Below are 27085 nucleotides of genomic sequence, written 5' to 3'. Positions count from 1 at the left end.
TCGACGACCTGTCCCATATTGGAACTCTCACAGCATCTCAACAACATCTGGAGATCCGGCACAATCCCACAAGAATGGAAGACCGCAGATGTCAAATTCATACAGAAGCCTGGAAAACCCCACAACATTGAAAACTTGCGACCCATTTCCCTTACATCCTGTGTAGGGAAATTGCTAGAATACATAGTATTGGACAGACTACAAACCTACCTGGAAGGAGAAAACAAACTGCCCCACTTGATTGTTGGATTTCGCCCGCATCTCTTGACCCAAGTCGTACTGCTGCAAATCAAAGAGGCAATGACACCTGCCACATGAAACTCACCCAGGGCCATCCTGGCAATAGATCTGAAAGGGGCATTCGACAATATAAAACATACCACCATACTCGCCAATCTCAATGCAGTAGACTGTGGCACTAGGATGTACAACTATATAAAGGATTTCCTGATGGACCGCAAGGCTGTCTTGAAAATAGGATATCAGGTCACAGACCCTTTCCTGATTGGAGGTCGAGGAACCCCACAGGGAGCAGTCATGACCCCCCTCCTCTTCAACACTGTGCTCATTGGATTGCCCCCCCCCCCCTGCTAAACGAGATCCCAGGGATACAACACGGGCTTTACACAGATGACATTACCAGCTGGTCTTCTACAGGCGCCATAGGGGAGATAGAGGACAGGCTGCAAGCCACGGAGGACATTGTCAACAACTATAAAAAGGGGTGTGGGCTGGCCTGTGCCCCTCAGAAGTCGGAACTACTAGTGGTCATTGCCGGCAAAAAGCCCAAACCAGATTCACCTACCATACGCATTCACCTGGAAGGGCACATAATCTCTCCCTCCCCCAGCATCAAGGTGCTCACAAAGCACTACCAGCAAAACAGAACCAACACCATCGTTATAAACAGACTTGAGTCGACAGTCGAGCAAGTCACGCACATGCTCCATAGAATAATATTGAAAACAATGCGCATGGGCGAGGAGGACGCGCTGGGCCTCGTACAAGCCTTCGTTGTCTCCCGAGTCACTTACTCTGTACTGTATGCACTCTTGTTTTCCACCGACATCTAGAAAATTTACACCCTCTGGCGCAATGCTGACAAGCGGGCTCTGGCTTACCAATCGGTACATCTACCAACAAGCTGCTGAAGTGCTGCAGCAAAGAGCAAGCAAAGAGCTCGTAGAGGCTCACCCGCCCCATTAATGGGTGCAATTTTCCACCACGAGAACAGGACGAACTATTCTCAGCAGACTGAGCATTGACGCACCGCTGCAGCATCAAAGCCAAACGACGGCCTTGCTACCCAAGTACGTACGGAGCCAGATCCTGGTTCCACCGCTACCAAGAAACATGCACCATATCCACAATGCAGGAAGAAAGGTTGAAAGAGCTAAAGCCATCACCAAACAGTATGGCAACCATCTACTAATCACTTACACCGACGTGGCCTTGTACCCCAGTAGGAACTACATCCACCGTCATCGTAGACCATTATGTGGCCATTATGGCCAGGAATGGATCTACATGTACTCAGCAGCTGAATGCTATAGCCAATGAGCCACTGCAACAGATAGGTTCTGTAAAAAAACATGCAGTAAAATGCCGGTTGAGAAATGGTGTGCACTGGACAAGATTTGCAAAAGAAGGGAGAAAACTGCAGAACACTAGATCCCTTTGGCAAGATTTGCACAACACTGCTGAGAATGAACTGGTGAAGCTTTATTTCATAATCTGCCATCGATGTAAACTAGTCTGAAGACATTTGTACAGTTGATTCATACAGTTCTTGTGCCATTTCCTCACGTTTGCAACATGTGTACCATTCTGCCCAAATCAGCACTGTTACAGTCAAAGGAGCAGAGGGAATCACTGGAGTCATGACTCTGGAGGCTTCCGCATTCCAATCGCATCTGAAGTCACCCGGCAAAACTCACGGCACCATGATGCTACAGCAAACAAGTGACCACCAGCAGGTTTCACTTGTGATAGTCCTGCACAACTTTCACCATTAAGTACACTACAGCTGATCCAACTTTTGTCTTAGTCCAAGGTTCTTATGTATCCTTAATGCTCGGACATCATCTATACATTGGTCCAAAATTTACTGCTGGAACTTTTTTGAAGGCTTTTTTTTTTTGTTTTGTTTTTGCAAGTACCAATTAACGAAGGACATTCGTAGCGAATGTCGTTCTTTTGGAAATGACATTAGTTTTGCTCATGTTGCAGGGGCATTTATTAGGAAAATGCTGAAGACCCTCACACCTGTTCCCAGCACGCATGACAGATACAAAAACAAGGAGTGGAGATGAACAAAGCACTTTCTGGCTTATCAGAACGGGACGGCAGGGGCAACACACTAGGTGTGAAGGCGCGCTTTGTGAGAAAACCACAAGGTTCGTCGGTAACCAAGAGAAACCCCCCGCAAAATGAGCCCGCCATCCCGCGATCTCGCAAAACACATCAGGTGAAACGTCCCGCATACGCGTGCAACCACCCAGTGTCCAACGGTTAGTTCACACAGACGGACGCAGCTTTCTCGACAGCTAAACAACAGGTGCAGCAGGCGGTATTACGCGCTGGGCCAACAACTTGCCGTAGCCTCCCCGACCACTGTCGTAGTCCGTTCGGTATTCGTCGCGAACCTGTCCGCCGCTCTTGCCGCGACCGAATTGGCGTCCCTCGATGAATCCGGCGTCCCAATCGGTACGAATGATGCGGTCGTCCAGTTTTGTGCCGTTGATGTAGCGCATGGCGTTCTCGGCGTCGGCGCGGGTGTAGTACTCGACGAAGCAGAAGCCGCACGGAGTCTTGTGGTAACGGTCCAGGCCCATGACGACTTTCTTGACATCGCCGCACTTGGAGAAGAGTTCGTAGATCTGCTCTTCCGTCGTGTAGAAGGACATGTTGCCGATGTAGAGCGTCGAGCTCATGCGGAGCAGGCGTTCCTGCTCCGCACGGCTCCCCTTGAAGTGCTGGTCCCGGTAGGAACTCAGATCAACTGCCATTGCTGACGGCCCTCTTTTTTTTCTAGTTTTTTACGTCGTCTAGCAGCTCACCCTGCTTAATCGAGACCAGCCGGCGAAACGTCAATTGCCAAGCGTCAATGCCGCCAAAAAAAAACCGCAAACGTAGCACAAGACCACAGACCACAAACCCAATTTCGTCAAACGAAGCCTTGCAGATGCCACACAAGCGCCGCAGATTCGTACATGCTGTAGTCACAGACATACAAAATTAATTAAACGTGCCGCTGTAAAAACACTTAAAGCGAATTGTTCGTGTTGTGTTTGCGCAGCAATTTAATTTATGTATCTTCAGCAATTTAATTTATAAATAATTTAAAAAGAAAGGTTATTTAACTTTATTTCAACGCGTGGCGGCGTCTAGATAAAATGGCGACAATGACGTCACCAGCATCTTTTTTTTTTTCTTGGAGAATTTTACGAAAACTAAACTGAAAGAAAAATCTACTTGCTGCAGGTGGGCGTCGAACCCACAACCTCCAACGCAGAGCTCATTGATGTAGGTGCAGCCCTGTTCAAGGTCTGTAATCAAGATGGCCCAGTGCTTGTCTACTGGCCAGGCAGTTTCAGGGCTTTCCATAGCACACTGGCAGAGGGAACAGGCCACTGAAGTACTGGCAAAGCTATACAAGATGTCAAAATGCAACTGCTCCTCTAAATGCCACAAGACCCAAGCAGTCACTGATTGTAGCAAAAGTCGCAGACTCGACCCTAGATGTTAACACAAGTTTATGGGTTGTGCCTCATTTAATATGCTTCTATCACTGTACGAGATTAGAACTCAAACTAGCATTACAGGACATTCTTTTTGCTGGTGTACCTCAGGACGTATTTAACATGCCTACTTTCGACTACTGTACTATAGCAGGCACTCCACAGCAAGTGACATGCCACGCAAGGACCAGATTTGAACCAGCTCATTTAGTGTATGCTGAGCCAATTGAAACAGGAAAATGGCAACTTCTTCATAAAGGCAACAGTTTACCACTTCACACAATGCGAACCAGCTACAAGGTAGGCAGCAGCAAACAAACGTAAGCAGCACATTCACCATGAAAAATAGCCGAGGCATTTAGCGCTGCACGCATGGGCTTCCCAGTGCGCGCGTCGTACACACACACGGTGCCACTAACACTTATTTTAAATGCCATGTAAGCACAGAACAATGCACACACAATAATAACGAAAGCGCTCAGTTGTTTATTGGGCTTTACCAAAAGAATGCACCAACGTACAGGATGATTTGCAAACTTGGTTGCAAATAAGCAAATGTCATACATGTACAGACACGCCTGGTAACATATCGCTGAATGGCTGGCATAACGCAAAGCTGGAAGCACGAGTATTGATGGTGCACAGAGTGTTGCCAGTAGCGTCACTTGTTTACGCCAATGTCCACCCCAACGACTGCAATACTGAGCATTGTCCTTCTCACGGCAATTTTCGAGTGATGTCAGGATGGTATAATGTATGAATTTCGTACGCTCAATTCTGTGTCATGTTCACTTCCACTGTTCACAGACAGCTGATCTGGTAGATAACGTAGGTGGAGGGCCGCTCTGGCCACTGGCGAATTGCGACAAAAAAAAAATGCCATTGTTACATTACCTTGGTTGGCCTAGGTATGCTTCCAGCTCCTCTGGCCATCTCCACCACTGTCCTCCTTAGTGCAGCTTAGTGGCTATTGATACCTTCCACTTCATTCACTTTGTTTTCTTACAATATACATGGGCCACTACTTTCACCAGTGTGCACAAGGCGATCTACCAGTAGCGTTAAATCCACCATGCAAATACAGGTGTTGATAGCTAGGGTCAAGGCTTGGTTTCAGAGACGAGAGGCTGCATGTTCCATTCTCGGCTCAACCAGCAATCAAGTGTCTCTTGTTTCACTATCAACATCCCTTTCATGGACAAGCATCAGGCAAGGACTGAAAAAGTTCGCAAGAACTTGGTTGAAGCACAGCAGATTTCACCTTGTCATGCTTAAAAAGCCTCTCACTGCAAGAGACTTCCTCCATTGATGGCATGAAGTTTGTCACACAAGAATAATTTCAGGAAACGACACATGGTTTATTGCACGCCTTTGCTTTTCATCTCTGCTTTTAACATTTCAAAGGTGTAACATTTTTTCACGAGCACCATTCCCTCATGAGTTACTACGTGTAGTAGCCAAAGAACGAATTGATCATCTTAGCACAGAAGCTTGGCATCAAACGTACGAAAACAAGGCTGATGACTATGCCCCTTCGTTAAACAGCACTGTTGATCGCATTTGCATTCTGTTGGCGCCTCTTCCACCTCAACCCGCGCTTGGTTGCTTGGTGGCACTTGAGTTGACGAATCGAGTCATTGGAACTGGTCACACTGCCAGAGAACGACTCGGCACTCCTTGTCACAGGCTGTACCGCTGAACAGGCTGTGGTCTATGCCACCACAGAGATATGTCTGTTGACACCAAAGTCTGCCTGCACATCAGGGACAGTTCTTGCAGTTATTGCACAGAAAATGCAACTTGTAAAATAGTGTTTCAATGCAGACCGTTGGGTGTAATGACTAGTAAGTACCACCTTCAGACACACACCAACACTTAATTGTCCACTCGCTTTGTTTATGTCCTCTGCTGAGGTTGAGCATTTTGAATGTGTCTTCACAAAACTGAACCTATAAGCTTTGTTTGAGCTTCTGTCGCTCCTATGCCGTCTAAAATGTACATGGCCACTATAGAATGTAATATACTGTTAATGTTTTGTGTGAAAGCCCCGGTAGCTTTTCCATTGCATAACCTTAAGTGCAATGTCCAAGCCCCCATCCAAGGATAGTTTCATCTTAAAGGGCCCCTCACCATGTCTGGCCATATTGAGCTGACAAGCGCAGTGCATACAATGCACGCTAATGATCCTAATTTCCTAATTTCATCACCCCACCTAGTTTCCTGCCGTCCTCGACTGCGCTTCCCTTCTTTTAGCACCCATTCCGTAACTCTAATAGTCCATCGGTTATCTACCCTACGCATTACGTGGCCTGCCCAGCTCCATTTTTTTCTCTTAATGTCAATTAGAATATCGGTTATCCCCCGTATGGTATCTGATCCACACCGCTCTCTTCGTGTCTCTTAACGTCACGCTGCACATTTTTCGTTTCATTGCTCTTTGTGCTGTCCTTAACTTGCTCTCGAGCTCCTTTGTTACCTTCTAAGTTTCTGCCCCATATGTTAGCACCGGTAGAATATATATATATATATATATATATATATATATTATATGAGCGAGTGTGCTATGAGGGCCTCCCCTCCACTGAAGCGAGACTAAGCCCTGTAAGTATGGCATCGCTACGCGCCGTGGAAAGAGCTCAAATTTCACACCTAACTCCGTCTGCCCGTCTGTGCTACAACGTCGCTCATAGTGACACATGGCTTCGAGAATTATTCAAGGCAACATCTGTTATTTGTGGAATCCGTTGCATCCATAGACGAATTAAAGTTTAGAGAAATAATAAAACACACAAACCGAATGTCTGCGTGTTTTTGTTTTACTTCGTACCGTAACAAGAAAGATGTACTTCCATTTCGTCTGCTTGTTCCCATGCCATTCAATTGCGCGCACAAACGACGGAACTATGTCATTTTCTACTGTGTTCCAACCGCAATCATACTCTGTGATCCGCTTGTGTATGCTTCAGTTTTTGTGTAGCACTGACTTTTACCGCTAGACAGGTGTTCTCGTGCACAGTGTGCAAAATCGTGCGCTGCACGAGACGTACCAAACGCCACAGCTCGTGTGTGACAACATCAGCGGAAGTGCACTGCGCACCAATAAAGCAAGACAAAAAAAAAAGGCGGGGCCTCTTGACGTATGCATGACGATCCTTGAGCTCTGGTATGGGAGAACGCAGGGAAGGAATTTCGCTTGCGGAGGCTAGACGGGGCAAGTGGAGAGAGTGTCTATGTTGGTGGTGGCCTTCTAAAATCATGGGTTCGCGGCACTGAAATATTTTTATCTCGGCTATTAATGAACCAATCTGAAATATTCTTGCGGTAGAACACTCCCTAGAGGGCACGTAACAACTTCCAGCGTATAACCAAAATTTTCCATGTCGCTTGGTGAGGGGCCCTTTAAAACAGTGTGCTTCCAGAGAAGCAGACTCCAGCACTGCTTCAGCTCTGTGACTGAGTTCGCTGGAAAGGGCACTCATAGTCACAGTACTTTGCTTTAGCCCCCCCTCCCCCAAAGCTAAAATAAATAATTCCAAAGGTTGTCACATACGGCGGCAACCGTAGATTTTTCAAGGCAGATACACATTCTTTGCTCAAGTATGTGCCACACCCTAGAAATGAGTAAACCAATTTAGTAAGAAAGTGTGCCCCTTGCACAGTAGTTACCAATTATAAATGGCACAGAAGATATTGTCAAGAACAGGCTCCATATTCTCACAATGGCTGCACCAATTGTGCCTAGTGTTATCATTTTCTCATTTAAGAAAGCTATGTTCTCAGGTACAGCGACACTTAGGACACCTTGGCATCACCTTTATCCAACCTAACATTATAGTCTTTAGCATCCCTTAGAGTGGTCCCACTCCTAGTTCGATAATGGAATAAACTGGTATAATTATTAAGGCGCGAAAAAAAAAAAATGGAGATGAAGAGACACAAATGAACAGGTCAAGTGCCAATAGGAGGAAAGCTATGCTACATCAAGTGGAATAAAGCCACTGTCAATTTTCATGTGGTCAACGGCATCACAAGTGCTAGAATGACACCAACATCACTTACAACAGTTTATCATGACGTCCCCATGCTGACCATGCTCTCAATGGTAGTAGTTTGTGTGGCTATCGTGTTCACTGCACGTTTCTGGCAACTGCAGTGGCACACTCGATGGCAGCTGCAGTCGCACGTTTGATCCTGCGAAAGTAGTGCACATGTTGAGGTGTCAAGATGTGCGGTCTCGCTACTTCCTTCTGGAATGAAGCAGATGTTGATAGACGAGATGGTTGGAAGCGTAAACAAGTACCGATGGAGATGCAGCATTTTGCTCGGTGTTCTGTGTTGTGCATGTGACCACTGCCAGGACATCCGTCTGGGTTCCTGCCGAGACGCCAAAGTCGAGGTCCACCTGCATGCCTGCAGCAGTTTTGTGTGGTTACAGCCCTGAAGAAGCTGCTCTCGACAACAACAGTAAATTTGTTATTTTGGAGATTAACTTTAAATTTAGTGTGCCACTTTTGTGGCCACACCCCGAAAAACGACCCAAAAGATTAACCATTCGTTGGGAAGATGAACCATTCTTTGGGAAGATGAACCATTCTTTGGGAAAAGATGAACCATTCTTTGGGAAAAGATGAACCATTCTTTGGGAAAAGATGAACCATTCTTTGGGAAAAGATGAACCATTCTTTGGGAATTCTCCTGACAATTTATATGCAAGGTCTGATCAAGGTCGCTGCACACTTGCCGCTGCCAGGAGGGCACACAAAACACTTATAAGCGTCATTGCACCTCTCATCATCTCATCCCTGAAGGAGGAGCTGGAGGACTAATTCCGAAACATGGGGGGCTTTTAATAAAATCTTGGTTGGGGTTTTATGACCTTTAATCCAGTTATTTTTCCCCAACCAAGCAGAGCTTTGCCGTATGTTTGCCTTTGAGTCAGTTTTATAACTTTTACAGTCATCATCATTACTTGAGGTAAGAAACCTTGTTCGCTTTAGCCAAGTCCATCTTACAGCTGCTAATCTCCTAATCTCACCACACCAGCTAGTCGCCTTCCACCCACGAGTGCATTTCCCCTCCATTCACTTTGTTACTCTAGTAGACCAGCACTACATGGCCTGCCCAACTCCAGTTACTCCTAATCTTGGCTAGAATACCAGCTACCAGCCACGGTAGCCCACTGGCCATGGTGCTGCTCTGCTAAGCTTGAGGTCACGAGTTTGATCCCGGCCGTGGCAGCCGCATTTCGACGGGGGCGAAATACAAATAAACATTAGTGTACTTATATTTAGGGGAACCTTAAAGAAGCCCAGATGGTCAAAATTATTACGGAGTTCCCCACTACGGTGAGCCTCATAATCATATCATGGTGCTGGCATGTAAAACCCCAGAATTTATTTTTTTCATTAGAGTATCAGCTACCCCCCCTTGCTCTCAAATATATATACTGCCATCTTCCTGCTTCTGAATAATATGCCCAACATTCTCATTCCACCAGTCATTATACCTTCCGAAGGTTTCTTTCACATTTTCGTTGTCAACTGTTTCAGCTCCATATGTAACTACTAATTAATTACATACCTTTACTAACTTGACCTGTTTTGAATGGTTGCACTGCTTCTTCAATCATATAGCAAGCAAAAAAAAAAAAAAAGGTATGGAAGAAAGAGGCTTAATCACCATTTTAAATTTCAAACAAGCAAGCATTGCGACTGCTGAAATGCGGACCCACTTACCAGAATCTTTTCCCTTAGCCAGTGGAGAGGCCTGTGCACGAACTGTACGTTGATAAGGGGCAGTCTGTGTGCTCACAGTGCCTTTCGGACGAAGACGGCCATACTGCCGCAATGGAGCCTGCAGAGCCATAAACGGGTCGAAGCTTCAGCCACAGATTCGTAGTGCTACTGCGTACAGTATGTACTCCCTACTGAAGGGCCCCTCACAAGGTCTAACCAGAAAATTTGGTTGTACAGTAGAAGTTGTAAGGGAGTGTACTAATGCAAGAACTCTTGAAAACCATTTGGTGATTAACAGAAGCAAATGATATGTTGTGAGATGATGGTGAGAAGAGGTTAGCTACTCGTCCCATAGCAGAGACTCCCTCCCATTGCCTCAATAAGCGCTTGCGAACAGCACTGCTCCCCTGCCTTTCCCCATACTAGAGCTGAAGGCCCATGTGACGTTTATTTTGTGAGTGCTGCCTATATTCAGTTTTCAAATGATATAGCCACTATTCATAAATACAAATAGTTTTTGAATATTTTAAACCGCCAACTGTGCATGAGAGCAAAACAGTGATAAATTCTATCCAGCAGCGGTAGTAAAAACAAGAGAAGCTATGAATTGGAGCACTCTACATTGCTCAAGCAGCCAGACTTTTCCGGCTGAACTGCAATGATTCGCTCGCGCCAATGAGTTCCAAGTATGTGAATAAACTGCTTATTTACTTCTAGTACGCCATTTGTGCATTTAATAAACAACCTAGCATAATGTGCAATGTAGCGACAGAAACTTGCCAATGTAGTGAATATAACTAGGATGTAAAGATAATCTTATGTTAATGGTGAGAAGTAACAGCAATTCATTATTCAAGAACTATTCTAAAAGTATACCATATGTGATTCAATTTGGTTGCCTGCTGGCACTACTTGATTGGATTTGTTGACAAAAATCACTATTTGGAAACGCTTATCCCTTATTCTTCTTGAGAGTTGAAATCTCCTTGTAGCCGGGACTAGAGCATCTTTGCACAGTGCAGCGTAAAAGCATTGCAATCAATGCAATTTCTTGCCGTCCTTCTTTCATGTTTTCAACAGATTGTTCCATCTCAAACAATATGTACACAGTGACAGTGTTTTTATCCGGACAGCTTTAAGAGGAGGTTTTGTCTTGCTGCTACTTTGTTCTTGCTAAACCTTTGCAAACTTTGCAACCTTTGCAAACAAGCTTTCCAGTTGAATGAACTTCAAAGTACCATTGCGTATGTTGAAGAAAACGATTTCTTTTGGAGCATTTCCAATTCGCATTCTTTTTGCACTTTCAGTAGTTGAAATAATAATCGGCATTTGATTCAATATTTGAAGCTTGTGTTTCTGACAACTTGTATTTTATTTGAATAGAAAGTTCTTTTTATTTCAACAAACACTCCTACTACTTGGGCTTGTTTTCAGACGGCTATCTGCTTGTTGGGTGGATTCGACAGGTGACCAGGCAGAGAGAAAGCTTGTTTGCTACCTAGCTTAACTTTTAATAACTTGAACAGCATTGTTTCTCTTTCTTTATTTTCTACATTTCTTGTGTTGGTCATCAAAGGTTTAGCTCGCTGACACGAACCCAAAATTCTGCCCTCTTCTTCACTGCTGATTGTGTGAGTGTGGCGTGAAATTGGAAGAGGAACCCAACTATCATCAAGCAACTACCCTACAAAATCAGCGGACAGAACAATGCAAGTGTTTGAGGAAGCAGACAATGTTTAATATAAAGTTCTTCTTTGGATCATGCATCAGTTTAGCATTTGCTATACTAAGAAAAATAAAATATGTTGCAGCAAGACGAGCATTACAGCACCACTTCAGGGGCGGATCCAGGTTTTTTCTGAGGGGGGGGTCAGCTTCTGTCAATGATGATGATGATGATAGTAGCCTTTCTCATTAACCGAAATACACCGTTTCTGCTCACAATAAACCCGCGTTTTATACGGCTAGAGCAACACCTGTAGCCCGCCGTGGTGGCTCAGTCAGCTCAGGTGTTGCGCTGCTGAGCACGAGATCGCGGGATCGAATCCCGGCCGCGGCGGCGGCATTTCGATGGAGGCGAAATGCAAAAACGCCCGTGTGCTTGCGTTGTAGTGCAAGTTTAAGAACACCAGGTTGGCAGAATTAATCCGGAGCCTTCCACTACGGCGTGCCTCATAATCAGAACTGGTTTTGGCACGTAAAACCCCAGAAAGAGGAAGAAGCCCTATAGCGAAGCTAGGTATCGGTTTCTCCGAGCATAAAGGAAAAGGACGTTACCCAATACAGCCATGTGCTTGGCAGCTGTGCCTGATGATACAGGGTGTTCAAAACTAAGATTTATGGTTTTCTTAAAATTAGGCACTGGGAGGCACGCAAAGACCACCTGTGCTAATAACTTATGTGGCCAGGTGGGCACAAAGTGAGAGGATAATTATCGCTGTAAGCAGCCGAATTCACTTAAGTTGAACAATTATTTTTTTGTCGACTGCAGTAAGTGGGTATGTTTGTATTGAAAACTTAAAGACAGTAGTGTTTATACACAGTATCGGTCGGAAGAATTATTCTAGCGTGTTCGTGCTCCGAGATATCCGACTCCAAATTTCTATTGTCGTACTGCGAGGAGTTATGGAATCGACGCAGGAGTGGTTTATGCTTTGCGTTGCTGTGGAAGGGAGGCATTTTGAACGTTTTTAGGGCATTGACATCCTGATGGGTGAAGTGTTGTCATGAGATTCGTGCATGACAACATCAAACTTAAAACGGCAGTATATATGAAATATTCGTTAGCATAGCTAAAAAGGTTTCTGTTGTTGATGGTGTAGTTGTTGCTTTTGATTTCAATAAAACTTACAATACTTGCAAATCAGCAGTCACTTTATTTGCGTAGCCCAGGAAATGACCATGCCCGGTCGTCTAGTCACCATTACGCACGCGCATTGCCCTCCGGCTTCTCCGCTCGCGCCATTATCTCGGCATGGCAGCTGCCGCCAGCTTTACAGGCTGCGCGGTCGGGTTCTGCGATTACGGTTACGGGTTCTTCGATTTCTTTTATTGCGCCAGCCGTCAGGGGAAGGGGGACAGTTATTATCTTTGCCAATGCCTCCGCCGCGTTGTCAGACTAAATGCCGCACCCAACAGCCGCGTCACATCATGGAGGAGCTTTGCGCCAATCCTCACTCTCTTGCATGCGTAATCATGCGAACGACAATTAAAATTTGGAGTTGGATATCTCGGAGAATAGACATGCTAGAAGAATTCTATTAAGTGAAACTGTGTAGAAACACGGCTGCCTCTAACTTTTCAATACAAACATACACACTTACTGCAGTCGATAAATAAATAATTATTCAATTTTAGGTAATATTCGGCTGCTGACAGCAATAATTATTATCTCACTTTGTGTCCCCCTGGCCACATAACTTATTTGCCCAGGTGGTCTTTACGTGCCTCCCAGTGCCTAATTTCAAGAACACCATAAAGCTTAGTTTTGAACACCCGGTATATCTAGCCTGTATTGTTTCTTAAAATAAAATTTGGGATGATCTGTCGCAGGTTTGTTATAAATGCGTAAGCACGGGTCCATCTTTGGAGTTCTGTTGGGACATCTTGATTTCCTTAAGAAGATTCTTTGTGTTCGGCTGAGACAACTTCGTTTGCTTTGGAGCTCCAACGCGGCAACCACTACGCTGGTTGTTTACGATATGCGAATCACCGCGTATGAAGAAGACTCACGACGCCACCTACAAGAACGATGTGGCCTAGTAGCCGAGAGCGCGAGCCAGCGTCTACATGTTTTGCTTCCCACGCGACGTCATCCTTTTACACAAGGCGCGCATCTGCTCCCGTTTCTCTAACCACGCGTGGTTAGCGGCCAACACCCGCGCGCTGGCGTTGGCCGCTGACGTCACGCTCCCCCACTTCGCAGCCGCTGCTCGAGGCTTCGCCCCGCTCCGCGAGAACGGCCACTCAGATAAACGGATCCGGCGGGTTTGAGCCTGGTATGCTTAATGTACGACAATAAAACTGCGAAGTTACAATGAAAAACTTGTAGCGTACGAACGGTACTGTGCTCGTGCTGGATATTGTCAACGTGTAACTGATAACATTTAGTGCTACAGTTAAAAAAAGGTGCCTATGCGTAGTTCTTAGTTTAGCTGTTAGTTGTTATTATTTATATATGAACACTTCAGCGAGAGATCTCTTTCATTAAGCAGGTTGGTCGCGGAACCGATGGCAGCCAATGAGGCAACCGATGACACCCCAATCGGGAACTGAGTTGATCAGTTGCGAAGGCGCTCGCGCGGACATCTGCGTGCTTGGCAAAAGGCACGTCCCATCGTTCATTCGACGCCACCGATGGGAAGAGTAAGGCACGGCCGGCGCCAGGAGGTCCAAGGTGTTCATGAGAAAAAATAACTACGGCAACTTCGCGACACCACACCCCTACGGAATACAACTAAGCTTGTGAGCGAGCTAGCTTTACTTCTACATGGCTGATACCACTGGTACTCGCGAAAAATACTTTTGAAGAATGCTGGTGGCCATATTTTTTTTTGCGACAGGGCCATCCCCCTGTCAGCGAGGGGGCGAAGCAGAAATCTGAGGGGGGGGGGGGGGGGTCAGGACATCCGGACATCCCCCCTGGATCCGCGCCTGCACTTGTATGAGTGACAGGCCAAACACAAGATGGTATACGGCATTAATTTCAGCTTTTGAAATACATTGTAACAAGGACATGCTTGGCAAGTTATTACAGATGGATGGTGACAGGGCTAAGCTAGAAAAGTGTCATGATAAGATGCCAAGGCCCTGTCACATTAGTGCTTTTTTTTCTGCCCCGATACGGCTTCGTTCCGTCATGTTATTTACACTGAATGTTCCTATGCACTTCCTATTAACAAGCACTCACTATCCCTCCATGCTTCCTGCCAGTCTGTGGAGCAGCAGTTCTTGTTCCCTAGGAACCAGGTTACTGGCGGCAAAAATGCTGACAGCGACATTTTGTGACACTTTGTCTAACCATCAGAAATATTTTTTGTTGCATTCGCGTTCTTGTTGAAGGAAATTAAGAAAGGACTGAATGTTAATGATTATTCTGCTACCGACTCTATGCACCAGCAGCTAACTCAAACATTGTTGACGACTGCAATAACAGCTGTGCTCTAAGGGGGTCATCTCTGGTTGATGGCTGTGCCACAAGATGGCATCACTGACGTGGCTGCTCATGTCTACATTTTAACTAACCCCCTACAGCACTACACTGAAACAACATGAATATAACAAATTATTGGATATAGCAAACTAAATCTAAAATTCTGGAATTTGTTGCACCGATATCAGCGTGTATGCTGATAATGAATATTGGATATAATGAAGAAAGTTTTGTGCTGGGTGGGACATTGTTATAACGAGTTTTTATTGTAGTACTCCATAAATAAAATACATATATGGACTAAAACTCTTTATTAGTACTTCAAAAGTGTGCCCCCAAGCATAACTCACCCGGGGCTGTGTTTCAGCTGTTGTTTGTCTCTGCAATGTTTCTTGCTGCACTTCCTGCTTCTGCAACAATAAGTACAGCTGTACAGACTGCCTTCACGTGTGCAGTTATTTCAAACATCTACACCGGTCAGATGTGCACAATTTGAAGTCGGCTTCAAGGTTGGCCAAGCTGGATTAAGGACCAAATACACAGCTAATTATTGCAAGCAGTTGTAAAAGGTATGTAAATTTTAGTGTGTCCCTTGAACCTTTTCCATCCTTCAATGTTGCTCTTGCAGGAGATCAAGTCAACCTCAAGCCAGAATAAATCTATTTGTCAAATATGGTTCATGTTAATGTGTTTAAACTGTGAGGTTTGAGGCCATGAAACTGGGCTGTGAGTTATAAGGAACGGGGGTGGGGGAGAGAGGCAATTAAATCTGAATTAATATTAATATAACCACCTTTATATTGCACGCCACTGCCCAGCAGGACCATGCCAATACATTATCAGCAATTGCATTTTCCTAGCTAGTAAACTGCAAAAACCTCGTGGGGTGCCAATTCTAGAAAGTTTTCTGTCAAATTCTCCACAAACAATGTTGTTTTTTATATTGCTGTTAGATGTTTTGTTATCAGCTGCCTATTATATTTCTGTGCAAATACATTTTTTCTTTTTCTGTTACAAGTTTTTTGTGGCATTATACTTATTTTGCACACATTTTTTCACTTACTTGCACCTAGTTTATCTCTATAGTATTTATATTACTTGTGAGGTTCATCTTATTCTGTACTTATCTTTATCCATTTGTCAAGAGATCCCACTTACAGCTTTTGCTTTGGGACCTCCCCCTGTATAGTAATGTACCTCTGTATTTTGACATGCTTTGTGGATACAACTGAAATGAATAAACTTTTCCTAATTCACAAGTTCTCTGTATTGGACATTTACCCAGCAAATGGTGGCACCGGTCATGGTTAAAATCAAGATGCTAGCTGCGGGTGTCGGTGCTTGTCTATAGCACACGGTTTTCTCCCTATCTGTGCTCATATGTGCCGACTGCAAAAATGACTACGCTGACATTAGCTTGGCAAACTGCTTCACGGGAAAGGTCCGTTGAATTAAAAAGTTCTACAGGAATGTTCTGCACTTACTGGGTCGCTGGGAAGAAACAGGGACGGCACTGCATCTGCCCGCAGATAGTACCTAGTTGTGAAGCCCATGTCCTTCAGAAGATCTGGGTTTAGCGTGTAAGCATCGGCAGCGAAATGCCTTTGGCACACGAATAGGAAGGTCCGTGTCTCTGACTCAAGGAGCCCGATTCTCTCCAGCCACATGCGCCGCAGCTCGAGGTTTTGGGGCATCCGATGCAGAGGCTTGGTGGGCTTGGTGCAACCAACAACTACACAGTGGTGTCGCGGTTTCTTTCTGATCTCAGCCTGCATAAAGGAACCAGCCTGCAGTTGAACCTACCATCCTTTTCTGCAATCAAGGGTTTGATAAAAAGAAACAGTCTGGAAAGGAAACTTCATAGCAGAAAAAAAAATATGTACACTCACGTATGCAAAAGATCAAAACATATCTGCAGCAGCAAAATAGGCAAATGCGCAAGTTGGTTAACAACAATTTCTGAAACAAGGCAAAATGGGCAATGATGCCGGAAGAATATATAGCCGTTACAGAGCTCATAAGATATGCATTTTATATATTTAATAAAGATTGTGGAGATGTGAATTCTTGGACTCAGCTGTGTCCCTCTAGAACGACACTGAGATTGCAAACAGCCAAAGTTAGATCTTCTTCCCGCGAAGCCAAGGTGGCTCTGACTGCTGGAGGTTATAAGCGCGCTCACCAGAGCTCAGATCGTGCGCCCGTCACAAGCCCCAGCACCCAGCAGATGTCCACCCAGCAGTTGACAGGAGGCGTCTCATAAGGTATGTTTTATTTTTTTATCAATGATTATGTTTTCTTCCACTACTATATTTTTCTACAGAAATTGTGTGTTATGGACTCTTGAATTCTCTGAATGTATCCGAAATAGTTGCTGTCAGCGTCTGACGTAACAAGTTAGAATTGTTTTACGCACGTGTTTACCTTTTCTTGCACCTTGGTATTAAACAGCGACAAGCCTGTGCTTCTTATGTCTTTGTTCCATCATTCTACTCTTGATAAGTGTACCTGTGCACTGCAGTAAATATGAACAAGCACTATTGTTCAATACCATTTTGTGGAGTGTCATTTGCTGTTCCTAAGGAGAATTGGCTCTTCATACTAATGGCAACTGGTGTAGCTCACCTTGGGTAATGTTTCAGAACTGTCGCCGGATTCGCCTGCCGAAGTCGTCGGGCTCTGTGGTGGCTCTTGTTTCACTGCATGTATCTACAACAATAGGGGCAACTATTCAGAGAACTGTCAGCCTGAAATCTGGTATTTCGAAGTCGTCTCCCGATGCACCGCAGTACATCCAATGGTTTTTTTTTTTTGGAAAGCGCTCTCTTTAGCTGCCATTGCTCTCCAAGCTCACGACTTGTGCCGACACTTTAGTGCCTTTTTCGTGCCCCACGAGATGCTCGGCGACTCTTTCAAAGCTGATTCAGGCACGCAGTGGAAGAGCCATCGTGTTTTACTCTCTCATATCCAGGCTAGCACCAAAGCACCAGAACATGTTTTTCTGCTCCCTTTTGAAACGTAATAGGCTGAACAGGCATGCACAATGCGCAGAAGTGAAAACAGTTTTATGATTATCAAAAAGCAATCATCGCAAACCAAAGGATGGCACTACTTAGCAAACTAGATGAAGGCGCGTCGATTGAGAGGGCTTTAGCCGCCAGTAACCAAGTTTGCAATTAGAATGCTGCATTCTGTGATATCAGCTGTAGGATGCATCCTTGGTGGATTCAAGGACTCAAGCCAACTCCACTTAGTGTGTAATATAGTACTCATTTCAATTGGCTAGAACTGGTTTACAGTAGCAGGGCTCTTCTTTTACAGTAAGTAATACCACACTGATGTACGTCTGTGTTTGAAATACTGATGGTAGTGATGAAAGAAAAACCATCCACTAGTTTGCAACCTTGCTTGGCAAAATCCCACTGATTAATGACATTGCAAACCAATACGATGCTGCTTGTTAACTGCATGAAGTGAAACATCTACCAGGAGCTTCACACCTTTTTCACATTACAGACAGCTATACCAATATTGTCATCACACTGCTGGTGCATTTTGGTACATAGCTCTTCTAAATTGAACTCCCATGCTATATTTTAATGATGAGATCAGTTAGCTGGTGAAATTAAGAGTGCACAGTCACACTCCACATGTTATTCATTAGCTTCAAATTAAAAACTAGCCACCTTGAACAAAACACCAACATTGCCTTCAGTAGAGCAAGTGTGTTAGTGATGCGATCACCAATAGTAGCAGTAACTGATAACAGTACCAATGTACTCTCATAAGAAGGATCCAACTTAAGCCAGATGTAACAGCCTCACAGTTCATGCAGAATAGCCACTACACAGCAACTACGAATAAGACAAGCACTAACAAGTAAAAAAGGCAACCAGCAGAGGACTGCCTGGAAAAGAGCAACAAAATATGGTTGACCAGCGATCATTGAAAATCCTGGTCAATGCAAATAAATCTAAATATTTGTGTTGGCCCGCTATCATGTCATTGTATTTTGAAGTCCCCTACTTCACGCCATGCATCCTACGAGCTATACTCACAAATGCACCTTCTGCTCTGCGCCCAATACCCTCTACCACATGATATGGAAATGTCAACAAAACCCATCGACACCACCCATCACCGGACCAACCGTCGAGCAGTGGGAGGCCCAGCTGACAAGCCCGAGCCCTGAAGACCAGCATCGCCTGGTGAGCAGGGCCAAGATATCGGCTCAGGCCCACGGCATCCTGGACTAGGGACTCCGCCCACCTCGGACGATTTTAGCGTCTGCTCATTTCCCTAAATAAAGTTTATTCCTCCTCCTCCCCTACTTCAAACAAAGCTTTCGGTTAACTTCAACTTTATGGCTTCCTAGGGCAGAGCTATGCAGCCAAAATCAGTCAACAAAACATTCATAAGGCATGAATTCATTAGGCACGTGCTCAAGTTTGACTCCGAGGCTGACGTGTGTGCTTATGTGTGCTGCTACATGATATTACCACTGACCCAGTTGCATACTGCACATTCGCAGTAGGGTTGGTAATATGAATGAAACATTAATAAATTAAATTCATCCCACAAAAACGATTAATCTTCATCAATGTCCCCCTTTCATTTAATCGATTTAATTAATTAGACCTGTTTGATTAATCGTTTCCAAGAGTTTGACAGGAGTGGCGCGAAAATTTTGAAATTGTACTGGAATGGCAGTGCATGCAAGTAGTGACTGTGCGACAGTGGTAGAGCGACTCTCGACTGTTTTTCCGAGCCCCGAGTGATGCCGAGCCGAGCGCTTGCCCTCTCTTCCCCCCCACCACACATGCCACCACGCCGCCCGAAGCCAGAGGCTTGAAATGCCCTTGCAATTCAAGGCGTACTATTGGCAACCCAGTCATTGATTGTCGTCTCATTCCCAGTCCACTAAATACATGGCACAGCATTCACAGGTTCGGAGCATGTTTGACAGTGATGGAGTTCATGTCGCTTCCAGCAAATCTATAGCATCCGAGTATTTGTTTTCGAATGCTGGCTGTATGGCCATTCAAAGAAGGTGTTGGTTCACCCAAACATCCCAGCCAGTTGACATTCCTTTGCTCTGTAGAAAAGAGCATGTGGTTTAAAATCCTAAACCAGTAATTTTCTTTTTCCCTGTGCATATTGCAATTCCTTGCATATTACAGTTGAACTTCATCTTTCCCTTCTGCCATTTTTCTTATTTAACTGTACTGTACAGGGATTCACTAGTGCCATGTGTCTAATTTAAGTCTGCACTGAGTGCAATTTTATGACATATATCGTTTATCTTTTCAAAAGTTACTAATGCCAACTATATTTAGTCTTTAACAAATTAAAGATTATAGTTTATCAAACATTTATACACTTGTGTTTCATACTTAGTTTCACCTCTCAAACATTAAAATAGGGACCCTACAAAAGTAGACAACTGTGTTCCAAGCTTTTTGAAGTGCCCGGAAAGAATTTCAATTAATCAATTATTCAATGAAAAACCCTGCATTGAAAGCAATTAATTAATTAAAGGCTAAAATGACGAATGATTAATCATTAATTGACCATCCCTAATTCGCAGCTACGATATCCTGCACACACTTACTCACTGCAGAATCTTTCTTTCAAAGAATGCCCACATGTTGATGTGCGAACCTGGTTAATACTGACGAATAATTGCTTCATGCATGTATGTGCTACATGAATAGCTCATAATTCTCTTTAGGATCATAATTTATTCAGTTTCACATTATTTTTTTTTTAAAGTGGAGGTCACTAGGAGCTTGAGTTCGGTTGACACTATGCAATATCCCAGAGTTTTGTTACAGAAACAAGCCATTTCTGATAGGGACAAAGCCATATCTCGCTAGAACACATTTCCATGAACGAAGCATCGAAGGTACAATACAATGGAACCGAATTGAGAACAGCAGAAAGGGTCGCTGAAGGGTTAAGTTCCAAGTGACTTTCCTGTCTTACAAATTACAGTGACAATGCCATACGATTCACATCTATGACGTTCAAGGTTGACCCATGCATAATGTGCTCTATGACAACTAGAATTTCTATGTCATATGAACTAGATATCCTCCCACGCTACGCAAGTGCTGCACCAACATCTCTGCACTTGTTAGGAGAATGTCCTCAGTTGCCGAGAATGCAACAGCGAACATACGCACAGGGCAGTACCTGACAGCTGCACGATTCAACCTGCAGTTTTCTCGACTGCAGCGGATATAAAAATGATCGATTCATAATATACGCTGGCTTGGAAATACTCGTTATTCATAGACGACATCCGTCAAACAATCGAGAACTTAGGCACTTCTGAACTCCTACACGAGCGCCAATCTACGTTCGCCGACACGCGAGCCAAAAGTATGCAGTAGAGATGGTTGGACCGATCGGTTCGGAGTGATTTTACCACCGCCGTAGGTTCACAATTGCGCTCCCGCTGCATCGGCATCACATCAACTGCTGCAGCCTTAGCAGCTAATCTCACACTTTACTCAGTTCAAGTTACTTTCATATGACAGTAACTATACTCTAAAAAGCGAGCGATTACTACCACGTCTCCGCAGATGCACAGGTCAACAGAAGGCACTGCCGTGCATTTGAGTCTATGTAGGGGCCTTTGGTTTCCGTAATGTCGTAAATAGTCCGAGGCGAGAAAGTGATCGGAGCAGACGCGAGCAGAATACGGCAAGGTGCAGCCGATGGCTTTTTCCCATTGCCTTTTCCGAGCGGCGCTAGGAGGCAAAGTGTGGAAGAAGACGCCCTCACTGGTCTCTCGACGACGCTGGCACCCTTTCACAGCACAACACACATTTGGCATTCTAAAAGATTCACAGCGCATTTAGCAGCAAAGCTAACAGCGGAGAACACAGAAAACACCTTTTACCAGTTTCCAGCGTTCGCGGAGCGATGGGCGAGAGGGGTATTTGCAGGTGGCACTGCTAGCAGCAGCGACAGGCGGCGTATGCCACCGCCTAATTTAAAGGGTTCAGCCAGTTTGTATGGGTGTTCTGTGGTTCAGCCTAATCCATCCATCCACATCAAGATGAAAATGAATTTATTGTACATTGAATGGGTGATTGTAGTTCAATGTACAATTCATGCACTTGCGCTTGTTTTCCACTTCGGGGAGTACGCGCCTTCTTGGTGCGGGCATCTTGCTGCGCTGGCGGGTACATTTGGCGGGAAGCAGCACCGTAGAGCAACATATGAACTCGACGTAGGAACCTGAGGGCAGAGTGAGGTTCCCGTTTCGTAAAGCACGCGACTTCGCCTTCACGCACCGCTCAATTCCCAGATGTTTACCGGCTCCGAGAACCTGACCTCCACATGCGCCTAGGGCGGAGCGGGCGCAATGTGCGTCATTGACGTCAAGCGCACCTACCTTGCTCTTGTCAGAGATAATGGATCGTCCTCTAGCTGTTTCCCAGTTAAGCTTCATCTCGGCTCTTGATACTTGTGCGGTGAAATCGCGGCTCTAGAGCTAGCGTTCTGGGTGCTGCTACTCGCGTTAGCATCACGCAGACTGCACAGCCCCGCACAGTCTCAGCAGCTACGTCGGGTATAAAAAGCAATATTGCTTTTTAAACGCATAAGCGAAATTTCTATGCCTACCCAACGAGAAAAATCCACAGCCCGTGGACCCTGGGAAGAGCGAAGTCCAGCGAAGCTGGCGCTAGCGGTTGCACGCCGTTTTCGCGCCCATTCGCGCTTCTGTGCGCGCTGGCGCTCCTTCAATTCCCGTTCTTCTTCCTCCGAGCGAACGACACGCGTCCGACCCATAGCGAGTCCAAAGGGCAACTGCTGATAACAGCGCGCTAGCGCCATGTCTACGTCAGGAGACAAAGGGGCACAACGATTGGCACTTGTGAAAGAGGCATCGGCGGTGGCGAGGGGTATAACCATGGGCCATCCATCATCCGTTTTGACACCTGCGCTAAGGCATAACCGATATATATATAAACCGATATTTCGAGCGTCTGTCCTGTCCACTTCGCCTCTTCTGCACGTAATTCCGCTCAACGACACTACTATAGGATGCACCAACTGGCCCAACAGTCCAGTCTACGATATATATCCGCCACGGATATATATCGATATATATATATATCGGATATATATATATATATATATATATATATATATATATATATATATTGTAATGAAGAAAAAGACGCACCTAGGCTCGGGCGCTCGGACTGCGGGCGCGGACAGAGAGAGGAAGACGACGAGGCAGCATATAGCCGGCCCAGGAACGGGTGCTGTCTCTGTGTCTCTCCATTACAATATATATATATATATATATATATATATATATATATATATATATATGAACGAGAAGCAAAGGAACCGAGAGGCCCGATTATTATTAATCATAAGAAGCCAACAAACAATGACACCAAGTTCATTACATAAGGAGGGCTCGAATCCGGCAACATTCATACCTTCAGGTAGCATATGTGGGTTTATTGACCAGCTGCCATCACCCAAAAAGATCATGTCCGGAAGGGTCTTTCCACCCCCTCACCCCAAATTGAATAGGGCGCAAGCTGTTTCGCTTAGACTTTTATAGACCGGCACATATCCGTGTCTGGCCGTTCTGCACGAAGTTTACCCAGACGCATATCGCGACGACGCCTGCCCGTCCTGCGGGCAGACCTCCACTCTAGCACACATGCTCTGGGAGTGCGGGTCGAGATACCCCAAGTTCAGCAAGGATGAATGGGACTCGCTTCTGCGTAGCCCCGCTCTAGACAAGCAAATCCTGGCTGTCCGGCGTGCCCGCGACCGGGACGGTGGGCTAGACCTGCCGGTCCCGACGTGGGACTAGCCGGGTGCGCGACGAGTTCGCGTCCTCGCCGGACCTCTAATAAATGTTATTTCACTCACTCAAGATCACGTGCTCGTGACGCCTGCGGCAGAAAGGATGTTCTACATCCGCCGCCATGGTTTGTGAGTGGTGGCGCTGGCTAACACTCTCAGGGTTAGTTCTAGTTGTAAAACATAAATACCCCAGAAAGTGGATGGGAAAACAGCTCCGCGGTAGCTCAATGGCAAGGACATCGCATGCGTACTGCGAAGACGTGGGATGGTTACCCACCTGCAGACAGTTCTTTCATCCATTTTACATTCACAAGTAATTTCCCCTATGTTGTCCTTGGTGTCATTGTTTGTTGGCTTCTTATGATATATATATATATATATATATATATATATATATATATATATATATATATATATATATATATAAACCATCACCCCTAGTCCACAGGGGTACGTGCCATCGCACTTGGACCCTTTCTGCACTATCCCCAGGATCGGCCCACATTGTTGGTTTATGTGGCCGGAGACGATCCGCCAGATCTCCTTTTCGCGGCGATCCAGTGGGCGCTGCCATGTTTGATCACGTGGTGATGCATCCATTGCTTGCCTCAACTGCCTCCGTGTTTACAATGGATGTTATGACGCCGGTGTGGCTTAGCAAACCTGTTTCGGGAGATATTGTAGACTGTGAGTGGGTGGACGACACGAAGCTTTGGCCACAGCTTCAGAGAACATGCAAAAGTACTTTCGAAGCTGATTAAGCTACGTCCAAACAGCGTGAGCAGCGTATACGGTGCTTGCTCTAAAAACGGGGCTAAACATGAATTCCAAGCTTTCCGCTCATGAAATGAATCAGGATTAGGGCGTTTTGCTCTTCGCTCTTTATTTGGCAAATATTTTGAAGCAGCGGCTCGTCATATTTCTATGTTCCTCGGTGCGCACACTATCTTATTCTTTTCTGCCTAATCGCTCGCGGTTGTGATCAGTTTCGGTAGATTTGTTCTTGCTGCGCACAAGGCTTGAAACGTAGCTGTTCTGTACACTGTAATACTTTGTAGCAAAGATGTATTATCGATAGTAACTCTCTTACTCTCGTGGACCATCATGAAACATTCAGCTTCGACCATTCGTACGCTATAGGTGTAGTCCGTCATTTATTGTGTGTATAAAGTGCACATATATTCAAGTGTACGCCCATTCACTTATTCTAGACACAATGGCGAAACAGCGGGCGTAAGTTTCCGTGCCGGTTGGGGTAGATGGGTATATAGATAGATACTGTGCGCGAAACCTACTATGACAGGAAGCGGCCGCTACTCCCTTTATCATTGCTTCACGGGCGGTACTCACTCTTGCCGACGTACCGGGGTTGAAACCCTTTCTTTGAAGGTTAGCGTTACAACGCTGGCGGATGAGCAAATTTATGTATCCTCGAGGAAAACCGTACATCTCGAAGTGCCGGAAACACGTACGGGCAGCAGCGGTCCGCGAACTTGGCACACATTTTCATTACATTCCTTAATATATGCCAGTCACTATTTTTGCAGCCAACTATACTGCACACGTCTTCAATCCACATGATTTAATCCAGCATGACTGGAGCACAGTGCGTCAGTGAAAACTCAGTTGCATTTCCGACAGTTGATCGCACAGAAGCAAGGTAGAAGCGGTAATGGTTTCGTATTCGTGCGCTGTCGCAGAGGGAACGTATGGCGCGCCGCCGTAAGCGCCATCTCGTTTCTCTAGAACAAACTGCTCCGCGAAATGGGCCAATACAGCTTCGCTGTAAAAGCTGTCCGTCAGGATAGGGCTAGCAGCATGCAGAGAGCGAATTCATCACCTTCGTGCTGGTGTACTAAGGAACACAGTATGTTCATTAATTATTTACAAATGAAAATGGTACTGTACTGTATGTACACTGGGCATTAAAGGTTGAACTAACCAAAGTAGTCGCTAGCCTCACGAGTGGTGGGAGAAGAGAAGAGGGGGGCGGTCGGAACAGGCCCAGTGACGCACCGACCGGGGGTCGGGGGTTATACCCCCCCTTGTTTAACTCTTTTCTTTCCTTGCGCCTTTAATTGAGTACTGCAACTAATTAAGATGCAAGGCGCGCAATCGTCTGCACACTCGCCAACTTGCGCAAAAATAGAATTTTTTGATAATTTCCCCTGAAGAAATTGAAATTAGTGCTGTTAAGATGGTATTGGCAAACTCTCAAGAACCTGGATCAGAACCTGTGGGGGCATACTCACATTGGCCGAACGACGTTGATTTTGTTCTGCTGACACACTATGGATTCGTGCACGGTGTCTTTCCCGTTGCCTTTGCTTCCGTCGGGCAAGTTGTTCTTCATCCATACAGCTGACACGACGGCGTTCTGCTTCACGCTTTTGCTGGAGCAGGCGTTCCCGCTCAGCGCCCGTTCTTGCGGCATACCAGCGGCGTTGAGTTTCTGCATGGCGTCGCCTCCGTTCTTCCAACGCTTGCTGGAGCAGGCATTCCCGCTCAGCGTCCGTTATCGCGGCCTGCCAGCGGCGTTGAGCTGCTGCATGGCGTCGCCTCCGTTCTTCCAACTCTTCTGCCGTAAGTTGTCGTTTAGGAGCCATTAGGAAACTAGCAGGGTAGCTTAATTGTAGAAGACACGTACGGCACGGCTGGCGCTTGCTTGGCGCTTGCTCGTTTGTTTACAATGGCCTCGGCGGCTGCAGGCACGGTTATCACCGCTGTCTCGGCCAGGGTAACTTCATTTAGACTTTCCTGACTGCACTGCACAGAATAAAAAAAAAGTTCGGCAGAGACTGCTTACGTGTGGGAATGTGAAAGCGCGTTCATTTTTACACTCATGACGCCACCTCCTCCCCTTGGGCTGCGCCGTCACGCGCCCAATGACGCACGCACTAGGCCCCACCTCTTTTTTAGTCACCCAGATGGCTACGACGTGACGTGTACAATGACGCACGCACTAGGCACACGTTTAGTCAGCCAGAATCATCGCTCCGCCGTAGCATCGGGGAAGTGTGCTCGTCACGCTCGCGGAAGGGGCCTGGGTTCGATTATGGCCCAGACCTTTTAAATATACGAAATTTTCTTTTCAAAGCCATAAATTTTCTTTGTTTATAGGAACCTCCCTCAGAAATTTTACGCGAATACAAGCACTTTAACGTGTTTTCACACTTTGCGCCGCCGGCAACTCTGCACCATGCAGGAACTGCAGTGATGTTTCTGCAAGCTCATTGTCCATCACCCAGCGGGTGTATTTTTCAGGTACATAGATCTGTCTTCATTCAGTCCAGCCTTTCCTAGATTTTTCTGATCGCCAGTGTTCCATGACACAACCAAAGCAGCTAGGTGTCGAGCATTCTGACATTGGCACAGGTGCTGAGCATTTGGGGCATGTTTCTTGGCTGACTTTTGTCGATCCCCAGGACCAGATAACGAATAATGGTATAAGGAACATATCACTTTAAGTGTACCACTCTTAGCAGGCGCTGATTGGCTAAACCAATCCAATGATGTGCAGAGCCCTATGGAGGACGAAAATAAAGTAGAAGGGAGCATTAGATCACACAGCTATCCTTGGCAAGCGAACTCTTCGTAAAGCTATTCTCTTCGCT

General features: G+C 45.6%; 2 protein-coding genes across 7 annotated transcripts; both read right to left on the bottom strand.

The window, feature by feature from the left end:
• Positions 1-1701: 1701 nt before the first annotated feature.
• LOC119433534 (nuclear cap-binding protein subunit 2) lies at positions 1702-3008 on the bottom strand. The gene has a single exon (XM_037700783.2). The coding sequence runs from the start codon at positions 3006-3008 to the stop codon at positions 2547-2549; it is 462 nt and encodes a 153-aa protein (XP_037556711.1). The 3' UTR covers positions 1702-2546.
• On the bottom strand, positions 2921-26352 carry LOC119433533 (mitogen-activated protein kinase kinase kinase kinase 4). Of its 6 annotated transcripts, none has more exons than XM_049658840.1 (8): positions 25724-26352; positions 17253-17336; positions 16112-16396; positions 14978-15037; positions 9476-9593; positions 8041-8150; positions 7803-7931; positions 2921-5493 (listed from the first exon to the last, which is right to left on the bottom strand). In XM_049658840.1, exons 1-7 carry the CDS (start codon positions 26075-26077, stop codon positions 7809-7811), a joined length of 1134 nt encoding a protein of 377 aa, XP_049514797.1. In that variant the 5' UTR covers positions 26078-26352; the 3' UTR covers positions 2921-5493; positions 7803-7808. The 6 variants fall into 6 exon arrangements, with proteins under 6 accessions (XP_049514797.1, XP_037556707.1, XP_037556706.1 ...); XM_037700779.2 differs by having other exon boundaries at positions 7787-7931; positions 25724-26348; XM_037700778.2 differs by having other exon boundaries at positions 7800-7931; positions 25724-26347.
• Between the last annotated feature and the right edge of the window lie 733 nt (positions 26353-27085).

Source organism: Dermacentor silvarum, chromosome 11 (assembly GCF_013339745.2).
Source record: "Dermacentor silvarum isolate Dsil-2018 chromosome 11, BIME_Dsil_1.4, whole genome shotgun sequence".
NCBI classification, from domain to species: domain Eukaryota; kingdom Metazoa; phylum Arthropoda; class Arachnida; order Ixodida; family Ixodidae; genus Dermacentor; species Dermacentor silvarum.
The sequence above is the reverse complement of the archived record's forward strand: the minus strand, read 5'-3'. Positions and strand labels throughout refer to the sequence as shown.

Coding starts and splice junctions, on each gene's coding strand:
- LOC119433534 (XM_037700783.2), bottom strand. CDS start 3,008: ATGGCAGTTGATCTGAGTTCCTACCGGGACCAGCACTTCAAGGGGAGC.
- LOC119433533 (XM_049658840.1), bottom strand. CDS start 26,077: ATGGCTCCTAAACGACAACTTACGGCAGAAGAGTTGGAAGAACGGAGG. Junction 17,337..25,723: donor ATCAACGTCGTTCGGCCAAT/GTGAGTATGCCC, acceptor CTATTGTTGTAG/ATACATGCAGTGAAACAAGA. Junction 16,397..17,252: donor GTTCTGAAACATTACCCAAG/GTGAGCTACACC, acceptor TCCTTTATGCAG/GCTGAGATCAGAAAGAAACC.